A 24,005-nucleotide genomic window follows, 5' to 3' on the forward strand; every position below is an offset into this window, starting at 1 on the left:
GTTAGAAGATGAAGTACAGCTTGAAGTTTACAACAAAGAGAAGTACACAGACAAAAATAGTTAACAGTAAGAATGAACTGTCTGTTCTTAAGACAACATGTGGAACCTCTTTGTCAGAAGGCTACATCTTCTTAATGTGATTGTCCAAATCATTAAAATATGGGTGATTCAATGCCATCTTGCCAGAAATTCGCTTGGCTGGATCATAGACCAACATTTTCTGGGGAGAAATGAAAAAAATTTAAAAGGAAAAAGGCTTTTAAGAAATGAACTAATTTTTTTTAAATCCCCTAAAGCCTTAACTGCTAACATATTTTAATTCATCTTAATGAAAATATACCTAAGTCACCATTACTACACAATTAGCTACCTCCACACTTCACAATCTACCTCTAAAATAACCTATTCTTGCTATAATGGTTTAAAACAAAAGCATAAAGAAATTATCTTTTTAAACCAAGACAGATTTAAGAAAGATATCCAGCTAAGCAGATTCATTTCAAATTAAACTGGGCTTCTGAGTTACTTTACAACATTCGTGAAATGGTCGCATTTAATTTTTGCATTTTCTGACATACTTTCCAGAAATTTTGAAGTAAAATAAAAAGAACAGAGTAGGGTGTGTAAAGATAGTTAAAATGAGTCACTGCATGAACTATGATAAAACAATTTAGTAGTAAGGTTAATTTATATATTACTAGAAAAATTTGAATGAAGTTTAATCAATCCTAAATTTTATCTTAAAGAATATTTTTAACCAAATATAACATAAACAGCATGTATTATATATATATAACCAAAGGCAGAACAGATAAAGAAAATCTATCTTATAGCTAGTTAATAAGCAGACTAGAATAATTTTACAGTCTAGTTACCGCTTGTATTCTTATTTTTGTAATATTGTATTGCATTTAGCATGTATCAAAATGTGTAATCCTCACAAAAAAAGTATTAGTTCCAGTTTACAAATAACGCTATTGAGGCTCCAAGGGGTTTAGTAACAAGCCAAGACCATAAAGCATAATTTGAGACCTTTGATTTACAGCTGTAGTTCTCAACTGGGTGAGACTTTGACCCTCAGGGGCTACTTGACAATGTCGGCAAAGATATTTTTGTTTGTCACAAGTATGTGAAATGTGCTACTGGCATAAGGCAGAGAATTGGGATGCTATTAACTATCCTCTGGCAACAATAAAAAATGTTCATAATGGCTATACTAAAGGAACCCTAATTTATAGTCTTTTGTTTCATCCCCTGAAGTGAACTTCTGTGTTCAAATATTACACTAGTTTGACAGATGTGGGTCCAGAGTATGGAAGGCCTTTTAACTCTAATGAACAATATTTATAAGCCAAAAATCGGAATGGCAACTGGAAAATATGAGGTGAATTTGATGGCAGTGGCACAATGATTTATAAACCGTTAAAGGGTTCCAAAGAAACCCAATTAGAGGCTGTATATCATGACAATAGCAACAGATTTTTCTTTTTTCCCTTCGATTATTTACATGTCAAAACGTGTTTTTCCTGCAAACATTACCTGAGATTCATAAAAATAAGTTCCTTTAGATAGCTCAATGTTTAAACACTTTTAAAACAATCTACTTGAAGCAGGCCTAAAGTTGTGTGTGTGTGTGTGTGTGTGTGTGTGTTTGTGTGTGTTAGAGAGAGAGAGGAGAGAGAGGAATATCTTATTTTAAAAAACTGGGAAAAGAGGTGTCCCCCGGACGCCAGGAGACAAAGCAGATCTGAGCCTCTCTGCCTCTCCCTTTCCGCCACCCAAGCCGAGCTGGTCTCTTCTCCCCACCCAGTCTTTACTCCCCAGACACACAACGGGTATCCATGGGGGTGTGGCCACTTTAGAAGTGGGTGTGGCTTTTTAAAAGTGGGCGTGACCTAATTTTGGGCCAGCAGTCACTTATGCGGCCGCAAGTACTTTACTCAAACCAAGAAATCTAAGCCCTACACCTACACACCAACACGAAGAAACAACGCAAATCTCCGCCACAGGGAGATGACCAGGAAACAAGTCCAGAAGCCTCAGTAGGTGCCAGCCACCTTAGGGACCTCTCTGACAAAGAATTCAGATATGAAGTCATGAAGATGTTCAATCAACTCAATGAAACAGTCAGACAGATATCCAGTAAACTGAAAGAGGACATGAAAGAAACAATCGATCACACAATCGACAAAATACAGGAAGAAATGAGAGAGGAAATTGGAAAGCTTTGCACAGAAATGGCACGGATCAGAGATTCCATAGATGAAATCAAAAACTCTATGCCCTCAAAAATAGAATGACCACAGCCGAGGAAAGAATCAGTGAGCTGGAAGATCAGCTGCACCAAGTCAACACGCAACAACAAACACTGGAAAAGGACCTCAAAATAGCTCTACAGAGAATCACAGTTCTAGAAGACGATTCCAAAACAAACAACATTAGAATCATTGGACTACCAGAAGCTCAGGGAAACAATCCCAATGAAAAAACTATGCTTAAACAAATCATCGCTGAGAAATTCCCAGAGCTCCACAATACAGCCATTCAGATTCAAGAACCCCGAAGGGTGCCAGCTAAAAGAGACCTGAACCTTCAAGACATATTATAGTTAGAATGATTGATGCTGCCGATAGAGACACAATACTGCAAGCAGCAAGGCAAAAAAGAAAATCACATACAAAGGAGCACCCCTTAGATTCACAGCAGACCTATCAGAGGAAACCCTACAAGCCCGAAGGCAGTGGCGAAATATAGTGAAAAAAACTCACTGAAATGAATGCTTCACCAAGAATACTCTATCCGGCTAAACTCTCACTCAAAATTGAAGGAACGGTACACTATTTTCTAGAGAAACAGCTGCTCAGGAACTTCATAGACTCAAAACCAAACCTAAAACAAGGCCTAAAGGGGCTACTATAAGACAAGACAAACCCTACAATCACAACACATCCTTACAGAAAGATGACACAAAACCCCATAACCATATTCTCTCTCAATGTCAACTGTCTAAATTCACCATTTAAGAGACACAGAGTGGCAAAATGGACAGAACCCAACATTCTGCTGCCTACAAGAAACTCATCTCAATACACAGAGCAAACACAGACTCAAAGTCAAAGGATGGAAAACAATCCTCCAAGCAAACAGCTCCTGCAAAAGAGCTGGGGTGCAGCCATACTAGTATCCGACAACATTAATTTCACTTTGAAAAAGATTAGAAGGGAGAGTGAAGGCTATTTTCTCTTCATCAAGGGAGACGTACAACAGGAAGAAATCACACTCTTAAATGTCTACGCACCTAATGAGGGAACAGCAAAATATTTAAAACAACTGCTAACAGATTTTAAGGAGGACATTGCTAGCAACACAATAGGACTTGGAGACTTCAACATCGCCTTATCACCCCTGGACAGATCAACAAGACCAAAACCCAGCAAGGAATCATTGGCTTTGAAAGAAGAAATAGAAGAGAGAGGGCTTATAGACCTATACAGGGCTTTATACCCCAAAAAGAAAGAATACACATTCTTCTCCAGTGCTCATGGAACATTTTCCAAAATAGACCATGTGCTAGGACACAAAACATACTTCAACAGAATCAGGAAGATAGAAATAGCCATCTTTTCAGACCATGATGCACTGAGGATAGAAGTGAATCTATCACACAGACACGGAGAACCAAATCAAACACCTGGAAATTAAACAACTCAATGCTAAACAACGAGTGGGTCAGGAACAAAGTCAAGGACGAAATCAAAAGATACCTGGAAACAAATGAGAATGAAGACACGAGCTACCAGAACCTATGGGATGCAGTGAAAGCCATATTAAGGGGAAAATTTATAGCTCTGCAAGCATATCTTAGGTCTATAGAAACAATGCACATAAACAACTTGACCTCACAACTCAAGACCTTAGAAAAGGATCAACAGAAAGAGCCTAAATCAGGCAGAAGGAAAAAGATCATAAAACTTAGAGCAGAAATCAATGACATAGAAAGAAACAATCCGAAAGATCAATGAAACCAAAAACTGGTTCTTCGAGAAAATAAACAAGATAGATAAACCACACTAGCAACACTCACAAAGAAACAAAGAGAGAGAGCCCTAATAAATCGAATCAGAAATAAGAATGAGGATATCACAACAGAAACTAAAGAAATCCAAAAGATCATCAGAAACTACTTTGAAAGTCTGTGTGCCACGAAACAAGAGAACGTAGAAGAAATGGACAAATTCCTAGACTCCTATAATCTCACAAAGCTAAATCAAGAAGATCTGGAGTATCTGAATAGACCTATTAACATCAACGAAATCGAAATTGTAATCAAATGTCTTCCCAAAAACAAAAGCCCAGGTCCAGATGGATTCACTAGCGAATTTTTCCAAACATTTAAAGAGGACCTACTGCCAGTCCTTCTCAAGCTTTTCAAGGAATTGAAAAAACGGAAACTCTCCCAAACAGTTTCTATGAAGCCCATATCTCTCTAATACCAAAAGGAAACAAAGACACCACGAGAAAAGAAAACTACAGGCCGATATCCCTAATGAACACGGATGTGAAGATTCTCAACAAAATACTAGCAAATAGAATTCAACTACTCATCAAAAAGATCATACACCATGACCAAGTAGGATTCATCCCGGGGATGCAAGGCTGGTTTAACACTCAGAAATCAATCAACATAATCCACCGTATCAACAAAAGAAAAGATAAAAATCATATGATCATATCAATAGATGCAGAGAAAGCATTTGAGAAGATCCAGCACCCATTTATGATGAAAACCCTATCCAAAATGGGGATTGAGGGGGCTTTCCTCAATATAGTTTAAGCCATCTACCACAAGCCTACAGCAAGCATCGTCTTCAATGGTGAAAAACTGAGAGCTTTCCCTCTAAGATCAGGGACGAGACAAGGATGTCCACTCTCTCCACTGCTGTTCAATATAGTACTGGAAGTATTTGCAATAGCGATTAGGCAAGAAAAAGATAAAAAGATATTGGGGGCAACCAGGAAGGAAAGGAAGAAATCAAGCTCTCACTATTCGCAGATGATATGATACTATACTCAGAGAATCCTAAAACCTCTACCAAGAAACTTCCAGAAACAATAGACTTCTAGTACAGTAAAGTGGCAGGCTATAAATAGACTTCTAGTACAGTAAAGTGGCAGGCTATAAAATCAATACCCAAAAGTCCATGGCTTTCCTATATGCAAATAGTGAAACAGAAGAAAGTGACATGAAGAAAACAATCCCGTTTACAATTGTGCCCCCAGAAAATCAAGTACCCAGGAATCACCTTAAATAAGGAAGTAAAGGACCTGTACAAAGAAAACTACAAAACGCTACTTCAGGAAATAAAAGAGGATACGAGGAAATGGAAAAATATCCCCTGTTCATGGATCGGGAGAATTAACATTATCAAAATGTCAATACTTCCCAAAGCACTGTACAAATTCAACACAATCCCTATTAGGATACCCATGACATTCTTCAAAGAAAAGGAGCAAACGCTCCTGAAATTTATATGAAACAATAAGCCCCCACAAATAGCTGAAGCAATTCTTGGGAAAAAGAAAATGGGAGGAATCAACCTCCCTAACTTCAAACTCTACTACAAGGCAGTAATAATTAAAACAGCATGGTACTGGAACAAAGGCAGAGCTGTAGACCAATGGAACAGGCTTGAATATAATGGCATCTCCCCGCAAGCATAAGAGCATCTAATCTTTGATAAGGGGGCAAGAAAAGTGAAGTGGAGCAAGGAAAGCCTCTTTAACAAATTGTGCTGGCAAAACTGGACGGCTTCCTGCAAAAAAATGGGCTCAGATCTCTGCCTAACCCCATGTACAAAAGTAAGATCTAAGTGGATTAAAGACCTCAACATCAGACCGGAATCCATAAGGTACATTGAGGAAAAAGTTGGCAAAACTTGACATAGAAGCAAAAGGTGTCTTCAAAGATGTCACACCGCTGGACAAGCACGTGAAAACAGAGATAGACAAATGGGACTATCTTAAACTAAGAAGCTTCTGCACCTCAAAAGAAACAGTGACCAAAATACAATGACAGTCTGCAGAATGGGAAAGGATATTCGCCAAATACACATCCAATAAGGGGTTTAATGTTAAGGATATAAAAAGTACTGGTTGAACAGGGGATTGCCCTGCCACAGAGGCAGGGAGGGATGGGGGGATGGGGGTGCGGGGATATTAATCCATGGTGGTGGAAAATGGGCACTGGTGGAGGGATGGGTATCTGATCATTGTATAATCGAAACCCAAGCACAAAAAATTGTAAATCTACAACTGTAAAAAAAAAAAAAGTACTGGTTGAACCCCACAAAAAGAAAACATTCAACGCCATCAAAAAATGGGGAGATGAAATGAATAGAAACTTTCACAAAGAAGAAATCAGAATGGCTAAAAGGCACATGAGAAAATGCTCCACATCATTAATGATCAGGAAGGTGCAGATCAAAACCACAATGAAATATCATTTCACACCACAGAGACTGGCCCATATCCACAAGAACAAAAGCAACCGGTGCTGGCGCGGATGTGGTGAGAAAGGAACACTCCTTCACTGTTGGTGGGAGTGCCGACTGGTTCAGCCCTTTTGGAAAACAGTATGGACGATTCTCAAAAAATTAGAAATTGAGCTCCCATTTGATCCAGCAATACCACACCTGGGAATATATCCCAGAGAGGCAAAAAAGTATAGTCGAAGTGACATCTCCAATTGTTTGTTCATTGCAGCACTCTTTACAATAGCCAGAATCTGGAAAAAACCTGAGTGTCTGAGAACAGATGACTAGTTAAAGAAACTTTGGTACATTTACACAATGGAGTACTATGTAGCTGTTAGAAAAGAAGAAGTCATGAAATTTACATACAAGTGGTACTACATGGAAAGTATCATGTTAAGCAAAATGACTCAGAAAGAGATAGACATAGAAAGATTGCATTCATCTGGGGAACATAAAGTAACAAAATAGGAGACTAACACCCAAGAATGGCCGAGATTAGTACCAGAAATTTTACTCCATGGCTTGGAGGCCAACCACACATGCTAGGGGAAAAGGGAGCTAAGATAGAGAAGGGAGCACTAAATAAAGGGTTTTGGGAGGATCCTCCCAGGATGGGAGAAGCATGCTGAAAGTAGACTATAAACTAACATGATTGTCACCCATTGCCTCTTTTTCAAACCACAACACCTAATAAGAGAGAGAGAACTAAAGGGAATGCCCTGCCACAGAGGCAGGGTGGGATGGGGGGATGGGGGGTAGGAGGGATACTGGGATCCATGGTGGTGGAAAATGGGCACTGGTGGAGGGATGGGTATTTGATCATTGTATAATTGAAACCCAAGCACAAAAATGTGTAAGTCTGCAACTGTACCTCATGAGGTCTCACTATTAAAATAAATAAATAAATTTATATAAAAAAATTGGGAAAAGCTAACTGGGAAGAGGAAACATAAAAGGGAAAGATAGTTAATTAATTACCACACTAGCTCATTCCCCTAACCTTTATGATACAAAAATAAGATACAAATTGAGAAATGTGAATCATGGAGCAAAACACTTTAATTTCTAAACATATCAAGCAATATAGAAAAAATGTATGCCTAGAACAAAAATTGTTGTAAATCAAGAAAATACCTGTATCTAGGACAAATTAAAAAGCAGTTAAATAATGAAATTAAAAAAGAACATAGGTGGGGCTGGAGCAATAGCACAGCGGGTAAGGCCTTGCATTTGGCCGACCCAGGTTCAATTCCCAGCATCCCATAAGATACCCTGAGCACTGCCAGGAGCAATTCCTGAGTGCATGAGCAAGGAGTCAGGAGTAACCCCTGTGCATCACCATGTGTGACCCAAAAAGCAAAATAAATAAATAAATAAAATAAAGGCCATAGGTCAGCATCCTACAACACATATATTTACTATATCTCCTCTCTCATAGTATACCTTTATCTATTAAACAAAACAAATAACTTTTCAAAACCACTTAATGGGGCTGGAGTGATGGCACAGCGGGTAGGGCGTTTGACTTGCATGCGGCCCAACCCGGGTTCGATTCCCAGCATCCCATATGGTCCCCCGAGCATGGCCAGGAGTAATTCCTGGGTGCGTGAGCCAGGAGTGACCCCTGTGCATCACTGGGTGTGACCCAAAAAGCAAAAAACAAAACAAAACAAAAAAACCACTTAATGCTTCTTGACTTTTCAGATAGGGTTAGAGATATGTAATAAACGTACGATGTAATAGATAGGCTGGAAAGTTTCAATTTTTTTCTTGTTCCCCAGCAAAAAGATAGAACTGAGGACAGTCAGCACCATCAAAAATGCTAAGATCCATATAAAGAAAGGAAACTTACTGAGAGCAGATCCAAGCCATCTTCATCCAAATTCTTCACATGGGATGCCAGGCTTCCTGGTTTCCATTTAGGAAATGTATTCTTGTAGTCCTGTAAAGATTCCACTTCAGGCCATACTTCATTATTGGGAGTGCCCAAAGCTCTAAAAGTCATACCAAAATAAAATATTATTATTATTATTATTTTGCATCACACCCGGCAATTCACAGGCTTGGCTCATGAACTCAGGAATTACTCCTGGTGGTACTCGGGGGACCATATGGGATGCTGGGAATCGAACCCGGGTCGGCTGTGTGCAAGGCAAATGCCCTATCTGCTGTACTATGGCTCCAGTCTCCAAAATAAAACATTATTAAAGCACAAGTATAATCTTATAATAGCAAAGTATAAAACAAAATTTAAAAAACCCTAAAAATTCTCAGGCCAGAGAGACAGTACAAAGGTGCTTGCGTAGCATGTATGTAACTATAGCAGTGAGCCTGGTTCAAATCTTAACACTGCATACTGTACCCCACAAGACCCTCCAAAATCACCACGCGTAGCCCCTAAGCTCTGCAGGATAAGATCCCAAAACAAAACAAAAAATTGAAAGGAAAAAAAAAAAGAAAACCTGAAAATTCTGAAGAGCTGATCAATTTCTGAATCTCCATGGAAAAGTGGCTTCTTGGTCGCTAATTCCGCAAATATAGTACCTATGCTCCAAATATCAACAGGAGTTGAGTATCGAGCTGACCCCAACAATACTTCTGGAGATCTGTACCAGAGCGTTACCACCTATGACAAAGCAAGTTTTACATTGAATAAATATACTACACCAAATTATATAAATATTTTTAATTCATTAGAACTGTATTTAGTGTGAACATTCTTGCTAGTATCATTTAAATATCAATACCATTGTTAGAAAAGTAATCTTGTTACTTTTAACAATATTTTGTTAATAACTATTAACAAAAAAAATTTACGAATTAATTAAAAGCAAGATGAAATCAAGTAACTATACACAAAGCACTAAATGCAGAATATTTATTTTACTACTAAGCTGCAATGCTAGCCACTATACCACCAACACCGCTGTTGTATTCAATATGCCAAACACAGTAACAAGTCTCACGATGGAGACCTTACTGGGCCTGCTCGAGCAAATCGATGAACAACGGGGAAGGACAGTGCTACAGTGCTACTAAGCTGCATTCATCATTGATGGGAAGGTTTAGAAACCAGATCCTAACGATTTCAAGTCTTCTTTTTCTTTTTTTTTATCTTGTTTTTCAAATGAGAGGACCAAAACAAGTCAAGACAGCTCTACGTTTCAAAGAAAAATACTCAATGATTATGGATCAAGGTGAAGACAAGGTAACGCTTGCAAGCTAAAACCATAAAAGTCCAAAAATTACAGCATGATCTCTTTTGCTTTATTAAATTTATCACAATGGTAAAAATTATCACCTTTAACTTAAAGTTAATAACATTAGTGCACACCAATGGGAATGAATAATCTAAATGTTTACAGTCCTGAGTAAGTTATTAAAAGCTAAGACTTCTAAACAGATAAGAACTGTTACCATGTTTTGATCTGGAGACAGTCTTTGTGCTTAACAAAAAAACTGTTTTCCAATAATCTCTCTTAAACAATTCAGTAGCACTTCTCTTTTCTCACAGAAATACCAAATGAAATGTCAAGTCACCAATATAACGTGAGCAAAAAAATTATTACATTTAGTAGCTCCTAAACAGGTCTTTAACAGGACCTCTTTTAAGCAGCAAATCAATCTTTTAACCAATCTGATTGTGAATCAAAGGAAGTAATCAAGAGACAGAAAGCACACAGCAATTCACAGGAACGAAGCTGAATATAATGAATTATTAACTCTAACAGGGGATCTGAATAATGAGATTGACTAGTAAGAATTAGAATTCTAAAAACAACGAGCAGCAAGGAGAGCCTTTTCTCAAACAATGCCCTGTAACACCCTCTACTGACAAAGCCCTTGCAAAGGAAAAGCAAAGGGCTTTCCTTATATAGTACGCAGCAAACGATGACTTCGGAACTCAGAGACAATAAATTGACAGTGGCAGAGCAAAATATATTTCAAACTAAATCTCTTTCTAGTCTTAAAGTACAAGCATAGAAGACCAGCCATCACCCATATTCAAAAGCACCATAACCCATTATTTTACATACCTCATGTGTGTATACCCTAATAGGTATTCCAAAAGCTCTGGCAAGACCAAAATCAGCCAGTTTAATGGTTCCTTTGTCATCAATCAATAGATTTTGAGGTTTTAAGTCTCTGTGTAGAACTCTTCTAGAGTGACAAAACACAATCCCTTGTAGGATTTGGTACAAATAACTCTAGAAGAAGGAAATACAGTAAAAACTCAATACAAAATAATATGTTTTGTTTTAAAGATGTATGAAAGTATGGTGCAAGGAAATAATTTAACTACCAAAACACCTTTCAGGACATTCCTAGGCTATATTTGGAGAAGAAACATGTATATGCATTAGCATGTGTGGATACCGGAGACAAAGATATTCATCTTAATAACATATTTATACCCAAGTGAACTCGTTTGCCATTTAGTTTTATCTGTAACTATTTTTTTTGGTCCTTGATTACAGCCCCAGCTTGTTTCTGCATACAAACTTTCTTCAACTTTCATTCTGTATACTTATAGTAACTGTCTTGAATTTCTGTCTTTGAATAAGTTTTTTCCCTCCCCAGTCCTTTCCTTCATCTTTACATATTCATTTCTTCTTTGGTAAGATCAGTAACAGATTCCAAAAGAATGACAAAAGAGGATTATATATTTAAATTGATACAATTATAAAAAAAAAAGTTCTTTCAGAGATTGTTTTGACAAGATAGTCAAGAAAAAAAAGATATTAAAAAACTAAAAAGTATGCCAGTAAAACTGATTTATAAAGTTTAAAATTATAAAGCACATAAATCAACCCATTGGAACTGCCAAGCCATTTGAAAAATTAAGAATTCCAGAATTTACCCAAATATTAACTTTTGATTCATTCAGAATCCAGAAGACAAAAAGGGGAAGAGCTAGTCTACTAAAACAACTAGGAAAAATGTCATTATTATTCTATAGATAACATCTTCAATAAAAAAGAAACAAGACATAAAACCCAGGAGCCAGAGAGTGAGTAGAGGCGGCCCAGTGCCTGCCCCACATGCAACACACTTCAGCTCAATCAGAAACACTACATGTGTTCCCCCAAACACTACCAGGGGTCACTTCTGAGCTCACATTCAGGAATAGCCCCTGAAGACCACTGGGTGTGGCCTAAACAAAACAAAACAAAAACCCTAAGCCCCAAAGTCATAAACAAGACATTAAGCATACTGGAAAAAGTATTAATGGCATATATCATTGTCAAGTGAAAACGTTCCTCCCCCAAAAGGAATGAGACTATTACAGTACCACAAATTATTAATAAGTGAACTTTAGATACGGGTGGGAAAGATTATCTTGGCAAGGAAACATCGTAAAAAATGTACCCAGATTACCATAAATGGCTAAATATAAAAATATATTAAAGGCAAAATGTTAAAAATATTAATATGCCCTCCTCACAAAAAAGACTGATAATATATATTATTGGAGTTTTACACAGGACAACTAACTATAAGAGGTCAAATTGGCTATTATAACTACAGTTATAAGAATTATTCTTGCATTTGAAGACGAATAAGGGTACTTATTTACTGAAACACTATTTACAAGACAATGAAACACCAAGCAACAACTTAAATGTCCATCAATATGAAACTGGTTTAAATAATTACTCAAAAGTAGCCCAACATCATTTTCCATAGAAAAGGGGGAGCTGGGACTGGAATATTCTTAGAAAAATGACAGGGTGGGGGGGTGCGTATGTGTAAGTTCATACACAGATAGTGACATGCAATCATCTGTACAATTGAATTCACATTTGTAATTTAAATGAAAATATAGTGGATGCCAACAATAAATCATCCAAGATACAAAATTACTTCATTTTACCCCACAGCCAAATAAAGAGCAAAATATTCCAGTTTCCAACAATGATTATGGAGGCAAAGGTAATCACACTGAAATCACAGTGCCTTTTTTTTTTAACTGAAGTAAATAATTATATATAGGAAATTATAGCAAAGCACTGTGGTTCACCGAAGTAACTGCTGAGCTAAAGTCAGTGTGATAGCACAGCGGGTAGGGCGTTTGCCTTGCACGTGGCCCACACAGCTGACCCGAGTTGGATTCCTCTGCTCCTCTCGGAGAGCCCGGCAAACTACCCAAGATACAGAGAGTATCTCGCCCACAAGGCAAAGTCTGGCAAGCTCCCTGTGACATATTCGGTATGCCAGAATACAGCAACGAGTCTCACGATGGAGACGTTACTGGGCCCTCTCAAGCAAATCGATGAACAACGGGAGGACAGTGCTACAGTGCTACAGGAAATTAAAAGAAACAAAGAAGTGAGATTTACACATACACAAGAGAAACTGCCCGCAGTCAGGCTGCCGACAACTCCATTTACTAATTTTATGTAGCTTCATATACTCTTTTCACTTTATAACTAAAAGTGCTATCTAGGATTGATCTAGCAACTGATAACAATCTAATCTATGGAGTAACTGTATGAAGAAAATGAAATAGTATTTCCTTCATTGTCTTACTTTTCCTAGCTTATTTACACGCACATAAAAGAGAAGGCAATAAAGTAGAGCCTTTGTACTCACATGGATTAAACACTAACACAAATAAATAAGCTTTTTACCTTAACTAGAGAAGAATCCATGAACTGACCAGGAGGAATAGAATCCAAGTATTTCTTAAGATCCATGGAAAGGAATTCAAAGATGAGATATAACCTGGAATCCTGCATAAGCACATCTTGAAGACTGAAGAAGACAATTACATATTAAAAATACATAACATTTTTCACCTGACAAAATAACTACTTCCTGAAATTGCAGTGGCTATCACATGAAAACTAGGGCATTAGAAATTTTACATACTAAATGAATATTGTATGAAGAAAGAAGAGATGGTAGCTTCCCTAACAGTAAAAACCAGTGCTGGAGCAATAGCACAGTGGGGAGGACATTTGCCTTGCACGCAGCCAACCTGGGTTTCAATCCCTGGCATCCCATGTGGTCCCCCGAGCACCACTGGGAACAGGAGTAATTCCTGTGTGTAGAGCAGGAGTCAATACTGAGCATCACTGGGTATGACCCCAACAAAGAAAAAAAAAAAGAAAGAAAAAGTGAAAACCTTACTAGAAAAAAAGTGAAACCCGAAACTAGAATTGGTAAAAGGATCTCAGAGTAACAACTGAGAAATAAGATATACCAATAGGAGTCACTGCCAGATGATTTACACTACAAAAGAAACTTCTAGAGCCAGGCCAAGGCAATGCAGTCAATTCAAACTAGGTCATTGGCATCCCATAAGGTCCCTGAGCATAGCTAGAAAGGATTCCTAAGCACAGGTGGCTCTTTTGAGTTTGGTCATTTTTAAGCAAATGCAAAGATGAAATTCACATTTTTTCCATGTTCATATTTTTATTTTAAAGTTGTTCACAATAGTTTATTACATTCAATATTCCAACACCAATCCCACCAACATTACAAGTTCCTGCCACGATTATTTCCAATTTTCCCACCACTACCCAAGCCTGCCCCGAAGGCAGATCCTAAATAATTTATTTTGTATTGCTTGTTACAAATAACCCACTGAAAATGATCCAAAAGTTTCCTTAGAGGAAAGTGTGTGAAGATTCAAGTTTGAGGAAGAAAACTCAAATTCAGTTACCCTACCTGACTATGTTTGGATGACGAAGTTCTTTCAATAGAGAAATTTCCCGAATTGCAGTACTAGGAACCCCTTCCTCTTCGCTTTCTAGCCTGATTTTCTTCATGGCTACCACTTGACCTGTCGTTTTGTGTCTGCCCTTATAAACAACTCCATAGGTACCTGAAATAGAAAAAGAAATGCTGCGTGACACCTGCACAAAATTCTTTTTGGAAAAGATTTCAAAATATGACTGAACCCCCCTAGGTAGTATCACATGCTACGAAAATCTACGGGTAGCCAGATAGAAAGTATCTTATTCGTGATACCCTCAAAACTTCTAAAAGTAATACAAAGCCTCATGGACAGGCTACAGCCTAGGGAATTCAAAGCCTTGAAACCAGTCTTATAAGTGTTAAAAGTTTCCTTAAAGGACAGGACAAACTGCTCATGCCTGTGGCATTGAACATGGCACTAACAGTGCATGCAGTTGCTTGCTAGTAAATGATGAAAGGTATGGTTACTTACAGCTTGCTAAGGGATTTTATACATTTTTTTCAATAACAAATTAAAATCGCATTTATATTGATTGTTCTATATCCTACCAGTTTTTGCTATACTCATATATATTTTTTTTTTGCTTTTTGGGTCATACCCGGCGATGCACAGGGGTTACTCCTGGCTAGTGCACTCAGGAATTACTCCTGGCGGTGCTCAGGGACCATATGGGATGCTGGGAATCGAACTTGGGTTGGCCGCGTGCAAGGCAAACGCCCTACCCGCTGTGCTATCACTCCAGCCCCATACTCAGAAATTTTTATTTCAATCTTTCACACAGTAATGCAGACACTATATGCAGAATCTATAATATATTTTCTGATATGAAACAAATATTCCCTTTCTTAAAACACTTCCCATTCATAGGCTTATTCAACTTTTCCTACTTAAATATTCTTAATTCTCTTCACTCTTACTAAATTCTACATTTGTAGGTTTGTCTATTTCATGGAAAGTCTAAAATATTTTTAAAATGAATTTTAAAAGTTTTATGACAAGAAATATATAATTAGACTACATACAAAATAATTTTTTTTAAATGTAGTACTGCTATTTATTCAGTCACTGATTAGCTGACTGAATTGGGCATGAACTCCACCTTACTTTTTTTTTTCATTTTTTATAATTTTATTTATTGAATCACCATGAGAGCAGTTACAAAGTTTTTGGGTTTAAGTCTCTGTCATATGAAACACCCAGACCTTCACCAGTGCCCATTCTCCACCCAACAACCCCAGTATACCCCCATCCCACACCCTTCCCCTACCTGTGGGGCAGATGATTTCCACATTACTCTCTACTTTGATTACATTCAATATTTTGACACCAGACCCACCATTATTATTTGGGATTTTACCCCAACACTCAGATCTGCCAAAAAGGCAGCGGTACACAATTTGTTTTCTATTGCTGGTTATGAATAACATATGACCAAAATAAAATTTAAAGCAATACATTAGAGATGCAAGAGTTGAACTTAGTCATGTAAATGAGATTGGGCAGTAAACTACATTATATTAGATGATCTGAACCTCTTAATTTACATAGAGAATATATAGCAATCAATTATCACAAATTGAAAATTTATTTTCTGACAATTTCTGTTTCCCTTCCTTTTAGTTTTGTTGGAGCAAATAATACATAATACATTTTTTACGTACCTGCCGACGAGGCAGGCTTGGGGGGGAGGAAACTGAGAACGTTGGTGGAGGGAAAAGGACACTGGTGGTGGGACTGGAATATCATATGTCTAAAACAAGTCTATTATGACAACTTTGTAAACCATGGTATCTTAATTTAAAAAAGAAAAAAAAGACTTTCACAGGAAGCTGAGATCAACTACGACCTGCTGTGTCTATACTTTAGAAATGAAATCATGTAGTCATCATCAGTTTCCCACACATTTACATTGCCAGTAATTTTCCAGACCTTTTAAAGAAAACGGATTCTGAGCAAACTGGAATTAACCTCCTGTAAAGTATCCTACTCTACCGTTACCCTATAGTAAACTAGACACAAATTAGCGCAGAAAAGATTTGGAATCGAAAAAGTATTACTTTTGATTTCACTGGGACATGTTTAGAAAAAAAGTTCCTATAGAATGCCAAATACAACGAACAATTTTCTTGTCCAGAGAAATGGGCTTAACTGTAATTAGGAAATCTGATAAAGTTGGCCATTCAGAAGTAGATAAGAACATTCTAGGGAGGTTATTTTACAGCTTTTATCTGTTTCATCATCGGTAGCAATATCTCAGGTTTAAGAGCCCTCAACAAAACTACCTGTCTTAATTAGATGTTAAAGACAAATTGGTCAATTCCTAAAGACTGGTGCTATTTATAAGTCATAAACTGACATAAAATCCAGTGTCTGCAAATTTCTGATTAACTGTGTTTATTTAAGTCTTCATTTTTTCAGATGTAAATCATACTTGCACATATCACAAAAGGTGAGCCAGTAGCACAGGGGTCTGGCACAATATAAAGGCAGACTCAGGATTAGATTCTATTTTGCATAAAGCTCTTGAATGTTCTCAATACATCATCAAATAGTGTAATCACAATCTTTTGTGCAAAAGTACAACATTCCCATTTTCAGAGAGAAAAACAGATCTATGGAAGTTAAAGCTTTATGGCTGGCTGTCCCATTGGTGTTTGAGGACTCAAAAAAAATGAGTGCAAAGTACTACGTCTAAAATTATATTTTTCAGCCGGGAAGACAGTACAGAGAGCTTAGTTCAGGTACTTGCCTTGCACGAAGCCAATATCAGTTCAATCCCCAGCACAACATTCAGTCCCCTGGCACGGCCAAGAGCAAGCCTTGAGAACCACTGGTTGTGACCCCTCTCCCAAAACAAAATAAATTTTAAAAAATAATAAATTATATTTTTAGCCGCTATTTTTTTTAACCGCTTTTGCTATTCCTAATAGCAATCAGAGTACCTTTCTCAAGAGTAAGTTGATACTCCTCTGTATTTTTGGAGTTAAGGTTTTCAAAAGGATTTTTTTTCCCTTTTTCAGAAGGGCTGGAGAGATAGCACAGCAGGTAGGGAGTTTGTCTTGAACAAGGCTGAGCCGTGTTCAATTCCTCCATCCTTCTTGAAGAGCCCGGCAAGATACCAAGAGTACCCCGCCCACACGGCAGAGCCTGGCAAGCTCCCCGTGGCATATTCGATATGCCAAGAACAATAACAAGTCTCACAATGGAGGTTACTGGTGCCCGCTCGAGCAAATCGATGAACAATGGGAGGACATTGCTACAGCGCTATACTAAATAATATATGTCATATACATACATATATGTATGTCCTATACACATGTAGAGGTATAAAGTTCTACTCCTGAAATTCTATATTAAATAGAAGGAAAGTCTTTTTGTTTCAAAGTAAAAACAATACTCATTCAATTCACTTCTAACAGCAATTAGGTAAAAAAGAGAAATTGAAAATAGTGATTCAAATCAAAAATCAAACTAAATTTACAAACAACATATTACGTATAGAATAACCATAAAGATGCTATCAAAAAAAATCCTAGAAACAATAAACCCATACAAATGAAACATCAGGCTACAAAATCAACACAAAGAAATGCAACATTTTTATATGCAAACAATAATATATAAAATTAGGGGGAAAAAATCCCATTATAATTTTGTCTGTCCACCCTGCAAAAATCAAGTATCAGGGAGTCAAGTTAATAAAGTACTATTACAGATTTAGTGCACTCTCCATCAAAGTTCCCATGACATTCATGGAACCAGAACAACACCCCCAAAAGTCGACGCAATTCTGAGGAAAAAAAAAGACAGGAGGAAGTGTATGTCCTGGCTTTAAACTCTATTATAAAACCACAGTAATCAAAACTGTATAGCACTGGCTGGAACAAAGGCACATACTCAAGAGAAATGGATCAGAATGGAGAGCCCTGAAATACAACAACCCACAAATGCATGGAACAGTTCATTTGTTACAAAAGAGCTAAGTGCATTAAGTACCTCTTTGACAAATGGTATTCAAAAAACTGGTTAACCAAATGCAGTAAAATGAAAAGGGACCCCTATCTTACACCATACACAATTCAAGATGGACTAAAGACCATATTAGAGTCAACTTCATAAAACAGATTTTCCATATTATTGACTTCAGTGGCTTCAGACCCCACTGGCAAAGAAGGAAATCACGGTCACGGTCCTCCCGTTATTCATCGATTTGCTCGAGCGGGCCCAGTAACGTCTCCATGGTGAGACTTTGTTGTTACTGTGTTTGGCATATCAAATAGGTCACGGGTAGCTTGCCAGGCTTTGCCGTGCGGGCGAGATACTCTCGGTAGCTTGCCGGGCTCTCCGAGAGGGGCGGAGGAATCGAACTCGGGTCGGCCATGTTGGCCGCTTGCAAGGCAAACGTTCTACCCGCTGTGCTATCGCTCCAGCCCACCGGCAAAGAAGAAAATAGCAAAAATAAATAATGGAAACTACATCAAAATAAATAGCTAAAACAAAGATCCTTAGAAAATAGGAAAACATGTTTTAATACCATACATCTGACAAAGGGTTAATATCCTAGATGTATAAAGCACTCACAAAACTGAAAAACATAAAACTGGGCTGAAGAGATAGAGGGGTACTTCCTCAAAGACCTACAAATGGTAAATAGGCATACAGTACTGACATCATGTACAAATCACAAGACAGCATAATAATGAGAACGACTTATGCCTGGTTTGATTTAAAAAAAAAAATCTATTAACAGATGCTGCAGGGATGCCGTGAAAAATGAACCCAAATTCACTGTTGATGGAACTGTGATCTGGTTACGTCTCCATGGAAAACAGTATAGGGGGTTCTCAAAATACTAAAAGCAACTTCTAATCAGAACAATTCTGTTTCTTGGCATTTATATCAAGAACACACTGTCACTGTCACTGTCACTGTCCTCCCATTGTTCATCGATTTTCTCGAGCAGGCCCAGTAACATTTCCATTGTGAGACTGAACACAACATTAATTAATATATATTATATATGCACATATATATATGGATACCTCTATCACTGCAGTGCGATTTTAATAGCCAAATTAACTTTCTTAGTAAACTCTTTCTGTCACTGTCAGTGTCACTGTCCTCCCGTTGATCATCGATTTGCTCGAGCGGGCCCAGTAACATCTCCATTGGAGACTTTGTTGTTACTGTGTTAGGCATATCGAATACATCACGGGTAACTTGCCAGGCTCTGCCGTGCGGGCAAGATACTCTCGGTAGCTGCATTTTTTTCCTATTTTTCAATAATCCATATACAGTAGACTTTTGAAATACTATACAGAAATATAACTCATACAAAACTCACAAATTGGATTCAGCAAATTATTTTGTAAATTTTAGCAATAATTTAGAATATCAAGACTGACATATAGAAAATGTATTACTGGGGGAAAAAATAGGCTAATTTTTACCCTCATTTATGCCTTGTCTGGCAGTAGCTCAAATAATTCAATGTCCTTTCTCAAAATAGGAAAAAAAAATTCTGCCAATGACGAATTAAAAAAAAGGGCTATTTGAGAATCTACACATCGCTTTCGTTGTTTCATTTAAAGCTACAATTTCTAAAGACCTCAAGAACTAACTAAATACTGGGGCCAGAGCAACAGCACAGCGGGTAGGGTGCTTGTCTGCACTCCGGCAACCCCAGTTCGATCCGTCACCCCATAAGGTCCCCTGAACCCTCCCGGAGTGATCCTTGAGCAGAGCTAGGAGGAAGTCCTGAGTGCAGATGGACAGGGCCCAAAAATCAAAAAGGAGCTAACTAAATATAAACATTCTTGAAACACCTTAATGCAACAAACTGTACGAAAGGAAACTAGAGACTGTGTACAAGTTAACTGGTTTTAGAGTAGATAAACCTGTACACCTGACAGGTGACTTGAACCACGGGAAACTGAATGGAAAATTTATTTAAATTAGCCTAATAATTCTGTAATAGCACAACTATTTTACCAATTTAATAAGTCTAAATTGTCGGGGGCTGGGTAGTACAGCAGCTAGGAAGTTGGCCTTGTACACCATGGCCAGCCCTAAGGTCCCCAGAACCCCACCAGGAGTGATCCCTTAGTGCAGAACCAGAACTAAGACTTGAGCACAGCTGGGTGTGGTCTAAAAACAAACAAACAAACAAATGAAAATTCAAGTTTAAAAGTATATTATCAAATGAACATAATTCTATTGCTGTAACTTCACTCCTCACTCAACTTACCAATAGCACTTACAAAACACAAGATCTGTTTTAAATGGTTAGTGACAAGAATGGAAAGTCACTGTCGGGGCTGGGGAGGGCTGGGTAGAAGAGGATTTGTCAAGGAGTCACAAGAGAATAAAATTCTGGGCCCAGAGCAACAGTGTGTGGCCAAAGGGAGCAGCATGGTTTCAATCCCTTGCACCATACAAGGTCACTGAGTTCTACCCACCCACACCACGAATAATTCCTGAGCACAGTCAGGAGTAAGCCCTAAGCACTTCTGCATGTTATCCAAAAACAAAAACAAACCGAAGAAGAAATAAAACCTCAATATATGAAAATGTATGTTTAATATGTGAAGAATGCGTATAATGAATATACATTAGTACTATGACTAATTAATAAACATTAAGACATCAAAAATCAATAAACATTTGTCTTCGTGATACAGATATGAGCATTGTTGAATTACTCTGAAAACTATTGTCAAACCATTCACCTTCTCCAATTTTCTCTATTTTGGTATAGTCTTCCATTATTATTCAATCACTGGATATGTTAGGTCCTAAAATGAGAGGAAAACATGCAACAAAATTAAAGCATGGTCTTAAACATTAATGATACTACATGCAAACCATATCAGGATTAATTTCATGTCCAAATAAATGAAACAAGAATTACTGTAATATGTGCCCTCTCTTCTGATCTCCTAAAACAGTGGAGATTTTTTGATGTTCTGAAGCAGAACATCGAGCTTCTTCCAATCAGATAATTCTCAAATTCGGGCGTCGACTTATCTATGCTAAGCAAACAAAACTGGAAAGTCTCTTTCTGCACCAATTCTAAGAACTGCCCATCTGAGTCCGAGTTGCTCTCAACTACGGCAGCAAACAGACATCTGACTGGACCTGCACTGCTCTTCACTTTCACAAAGATAATTCAAAAGCGATTTTAAAACCACGAGTGAAGTCGGCTGTGTCGACACGATTCACCTACTCCCCAAGTAGGAGTGACTAAAGCAGCGAAGTTATTTATAAGTGATCAGAATTGTTTCAATGTAGCTCCTCTTTTTGCAAGACCCAGCCTTCCAGGAGGCTTCGCTGGGCATAGAAATGTCACCGCCAAAGTGCAACTGCGCAACTCTGAGTCGCTGGTCCTGCGTTCTGTTCCCCCTGCTCGTCCTTCCAGCTGGAGACCCTCGTGCAGTTTCAAATAAAGAGAGCTACCCTACACTGCCGTGCGTGAAAGTCCTAAATGCATCTCCTTTTAGGGGACGGTCATCAAGGAAGGGACGGTCACCCTCTAATCATCCTTTAGGGGCGCGAAACCTCCGGTAGGGGCCAAGACCCCTAGGGCACAGGCGTGTGCTCGCTACCAATGCTCGAAGCCCGAATTTCCCAAGTCGGACTCCGTGGCCTCTTCCATCTTCCAGGCCGCCGCGGTGCCCCCGAGTGCCCGGGCTGCGGGTGTCCGGCACCCACGACCCCCCAAGACCCCCGGCCCCTCGTGCAGCCACAACCCGGGCCCTGAGCCGATCGAGTGGGCGCCCGCGCTCGCCCGGGTTTCCGCGCCCCCCGCTTCCTCCCGCCCGGCTCCAGGCGGACCCAGAGGAGCGCGGGCCTCGCGCGCCCCCCGGGCGGCCGGGGCGGGGACCGGACACACTCGGGCCCGACCCCTGCGAGGCAAAGCCCCGCCGCCGAGTCGCGCCCCGGGCGAGGCGAAGACCCACCCCGGGGTCGGCGCGCCGGCAGTGGCCGCGGGGGCTCCCAGACGGCCCGGGTCGCGGGGCTCGCCGGGGGTCCGGCCGGCCCTGGCGGCGGCGGCGGCGGCGGCGGCGGTGTCGCCGCGGCGGGGCGCAGGGACCCCCGCGCCGGGCTCCGGCCAGGCAGGGCCGCGCCCCCGAGGCGCCCCCCGAGTCGGACCCCTCCGGGCCCGGCTCTCCCGCGGCGGCCCGGCCCGGCCCGGCCCCACGCACCCTGGGCCGGCTCCTCGGGCCGACCCCCGCCCGCAGGCCCGGCCCGGCCCGGCCCGACGCCCGCAGGCGCGACCCTCGCCCGGCGTGCCCTACCTGCGGGGAGCGCGGCGAGAGCGGGACGGCCACACGTCAGCGTCGCGCTCGGCGCGGCGTCCCAGAACGAGGCCTGAACCCGAGTGCCAGCAGTTTCAAACTCGCCGCGCCGAAGGGGCCCCGGGCCGCCAATCGCGGCGCTCGTAGACGTTCAAAGGAGCCAATCGGAGCGCCGCTGCGCGCGGGCGGGGCTTCCCGGGGAGCGGGCGCGCGAAAGAGGGAGGAAACGGCGGCTGGAGAGAAGGCAGGCGGGCGGGCGCCGACTGAGCTGCCGCGCAGGCGCAGGCGCAGGGGTTCCTCCCGCAGTCGTCCTATTGTTTCTAGTCCTCGGCAGCCTGCCGTTCTCGGTCGGTGCGGTTCGCTCTCATCATCGGGACAATTTTATCGGATTCCAATGACTCACAACAGTGACACTTACACTCGCACCCATGTTCTATTGCTTTCGCTCCTAACACTCAAGTCTAATCTATTTCCAAGTGGGTAATTTCCGTATCTCATGGCAGGATCTCATTTTTGTTATTTTTTAAAGAGACCATGGGAAACTCAGTCTTCAATAACACAGATTTTAAATTTTCAATTAAACAACACGTGTTTTTTAGTACGTCATAAGTTGTTCTTGATTTATTTTTAAATTTCATTTATGGGGGCTGGAGTGATAGCACAGCGGGTAGGGTGTTTGCCTTGCACGCGGCCAACGTGGGTTTGGTCCCCAGTATCCCTGAGCACCGCCAGGAGTAATTCCTGAGCCCAGGCAGAGCCGGGAATAAACCCTGTGCATCGCAGGGTGTGACCCAAAAAGAAAAAAAGTTCACTTGTTTTTTTCTTTTTTCTTTTAGTTTAATCACCATGAGATACTCAGTTACAAGGTTGTTCATGATTGGGTTTCAGTCTTAGGATGCTATCATGAGCATCCCTTCCCCAATATGCATTTCCCACCCACCACCAATGTCCCCAGTTTCCCTCCAGTCACCATTTAAAGGTGCTCTTTAAACCACAAAATTTTATAAAATGCGGCCAGAAATGTGACCAGTGTTAGAGCATGTGCCTTATATGTGGAATTCCTTGCCCACCCCTACCCCCCTGACAAGCCATCCACGCCCAGCAACATTGGGTGTGGCCCTGGTCCTTCTTATTACCTCAAAGCACCTCCTCTTTCTACTCTAGCGTGTCTACATATGGACAACACAACAACAAAGCAAAGGGTGTTTGCCTTGAAGCGACCAACCTGGCCGAGCGGAGTCCCGATTCCTCCCGCCCTCTCCGAGAGCCCAGCAAGCTACCGAGAGTCTCTTGCCCAAACGGCAAAGCCTGGCAAGTTACCCGTGAAGGATTCCGTATGCCAAACACAGTAACAACAAGTCTCATGATGGAGATGTTACTGGGCGCACTCGTGAAAATCGATGAACAGTGGGAGGACAGTGACAGTGAAGAAGAAATTGAGATCTAAGTTAGTCAAACACTGAATTATTC

At 40.1% G+C, this 24,005-nt stretch overlaps 1 protein-coding gene across 1 annotated transcript; it reads right to left on the minus strand.

The window, feature by feature from the left end:
* On the minus strand, window positions 1–21,025 carry CDK1 (cyclin dependent kinase 1). Its single transcript, XM_056107955.1, has 7 exons — window positions 20,967–21,025; window positions 14,208–14,364; window positions 13,166–13,289; window positions 10,571–10,741; window positions 8,996–9,159; window positions 8,386–8,527; window positions 1–220 (listed from the first exon to the last, which is right to left on the minus strand). The coding sequence occupies exons 1-7, from the start codon at window positions 21,001–21,003 to the stop codon at window positions 122–124; spliced, it is 894 nt and encodes a 297-aa protein (XP_055963930.1). The 5' UTR covers window positions 21,004–21,025; the 3' UTR covers window positions 1–121.
* Window positions 21,026–24,005: the final 2,980 nt, after the last annotated feature.

The sequence above is a fragment of the Sorex fumeus genome, unplaced genomic scaffold (genome assembly GCF_029834395.1).
Source record: "Sorex fumeus unplaced genomic scaffold, SorFum_2.1 ptg000183l, whole genome shotgun sequence".
NCBI classification, from domain to species: Eukaryota; Metazoa; Chordata; class Mammalia; order Eulipotyphla; family Soricidae; genus Sorex; species Sorex fumeus.

What these genes read in the sequence shown, in the direction of transcription:
- CDK1 (XM_056107955.1), bottom strand. Translation starts at nt 21,003, where the DNA reads ATGGAAGACTATACCAAAATAGAGAAAATTGGAGAAG. An exon ending in AATAGAGAAAATTGGAGAAG is followed by an intron (nt 14,365 to 20,966) that starts GTGAATGGTTTG and finishes TTTCTATTTCAG; the next exon opens with GTACCTATGGAGTTGTTTAT. An exon ending in CAGCTCTTCAGAATTTTCAG is followed by an intron (nt 8,528 to 8,995) that starts GTTTTCTTTTTT and finishes TATGACTTTTAG; the next exon opens with AGCTTTGGGCACTCCCAATA.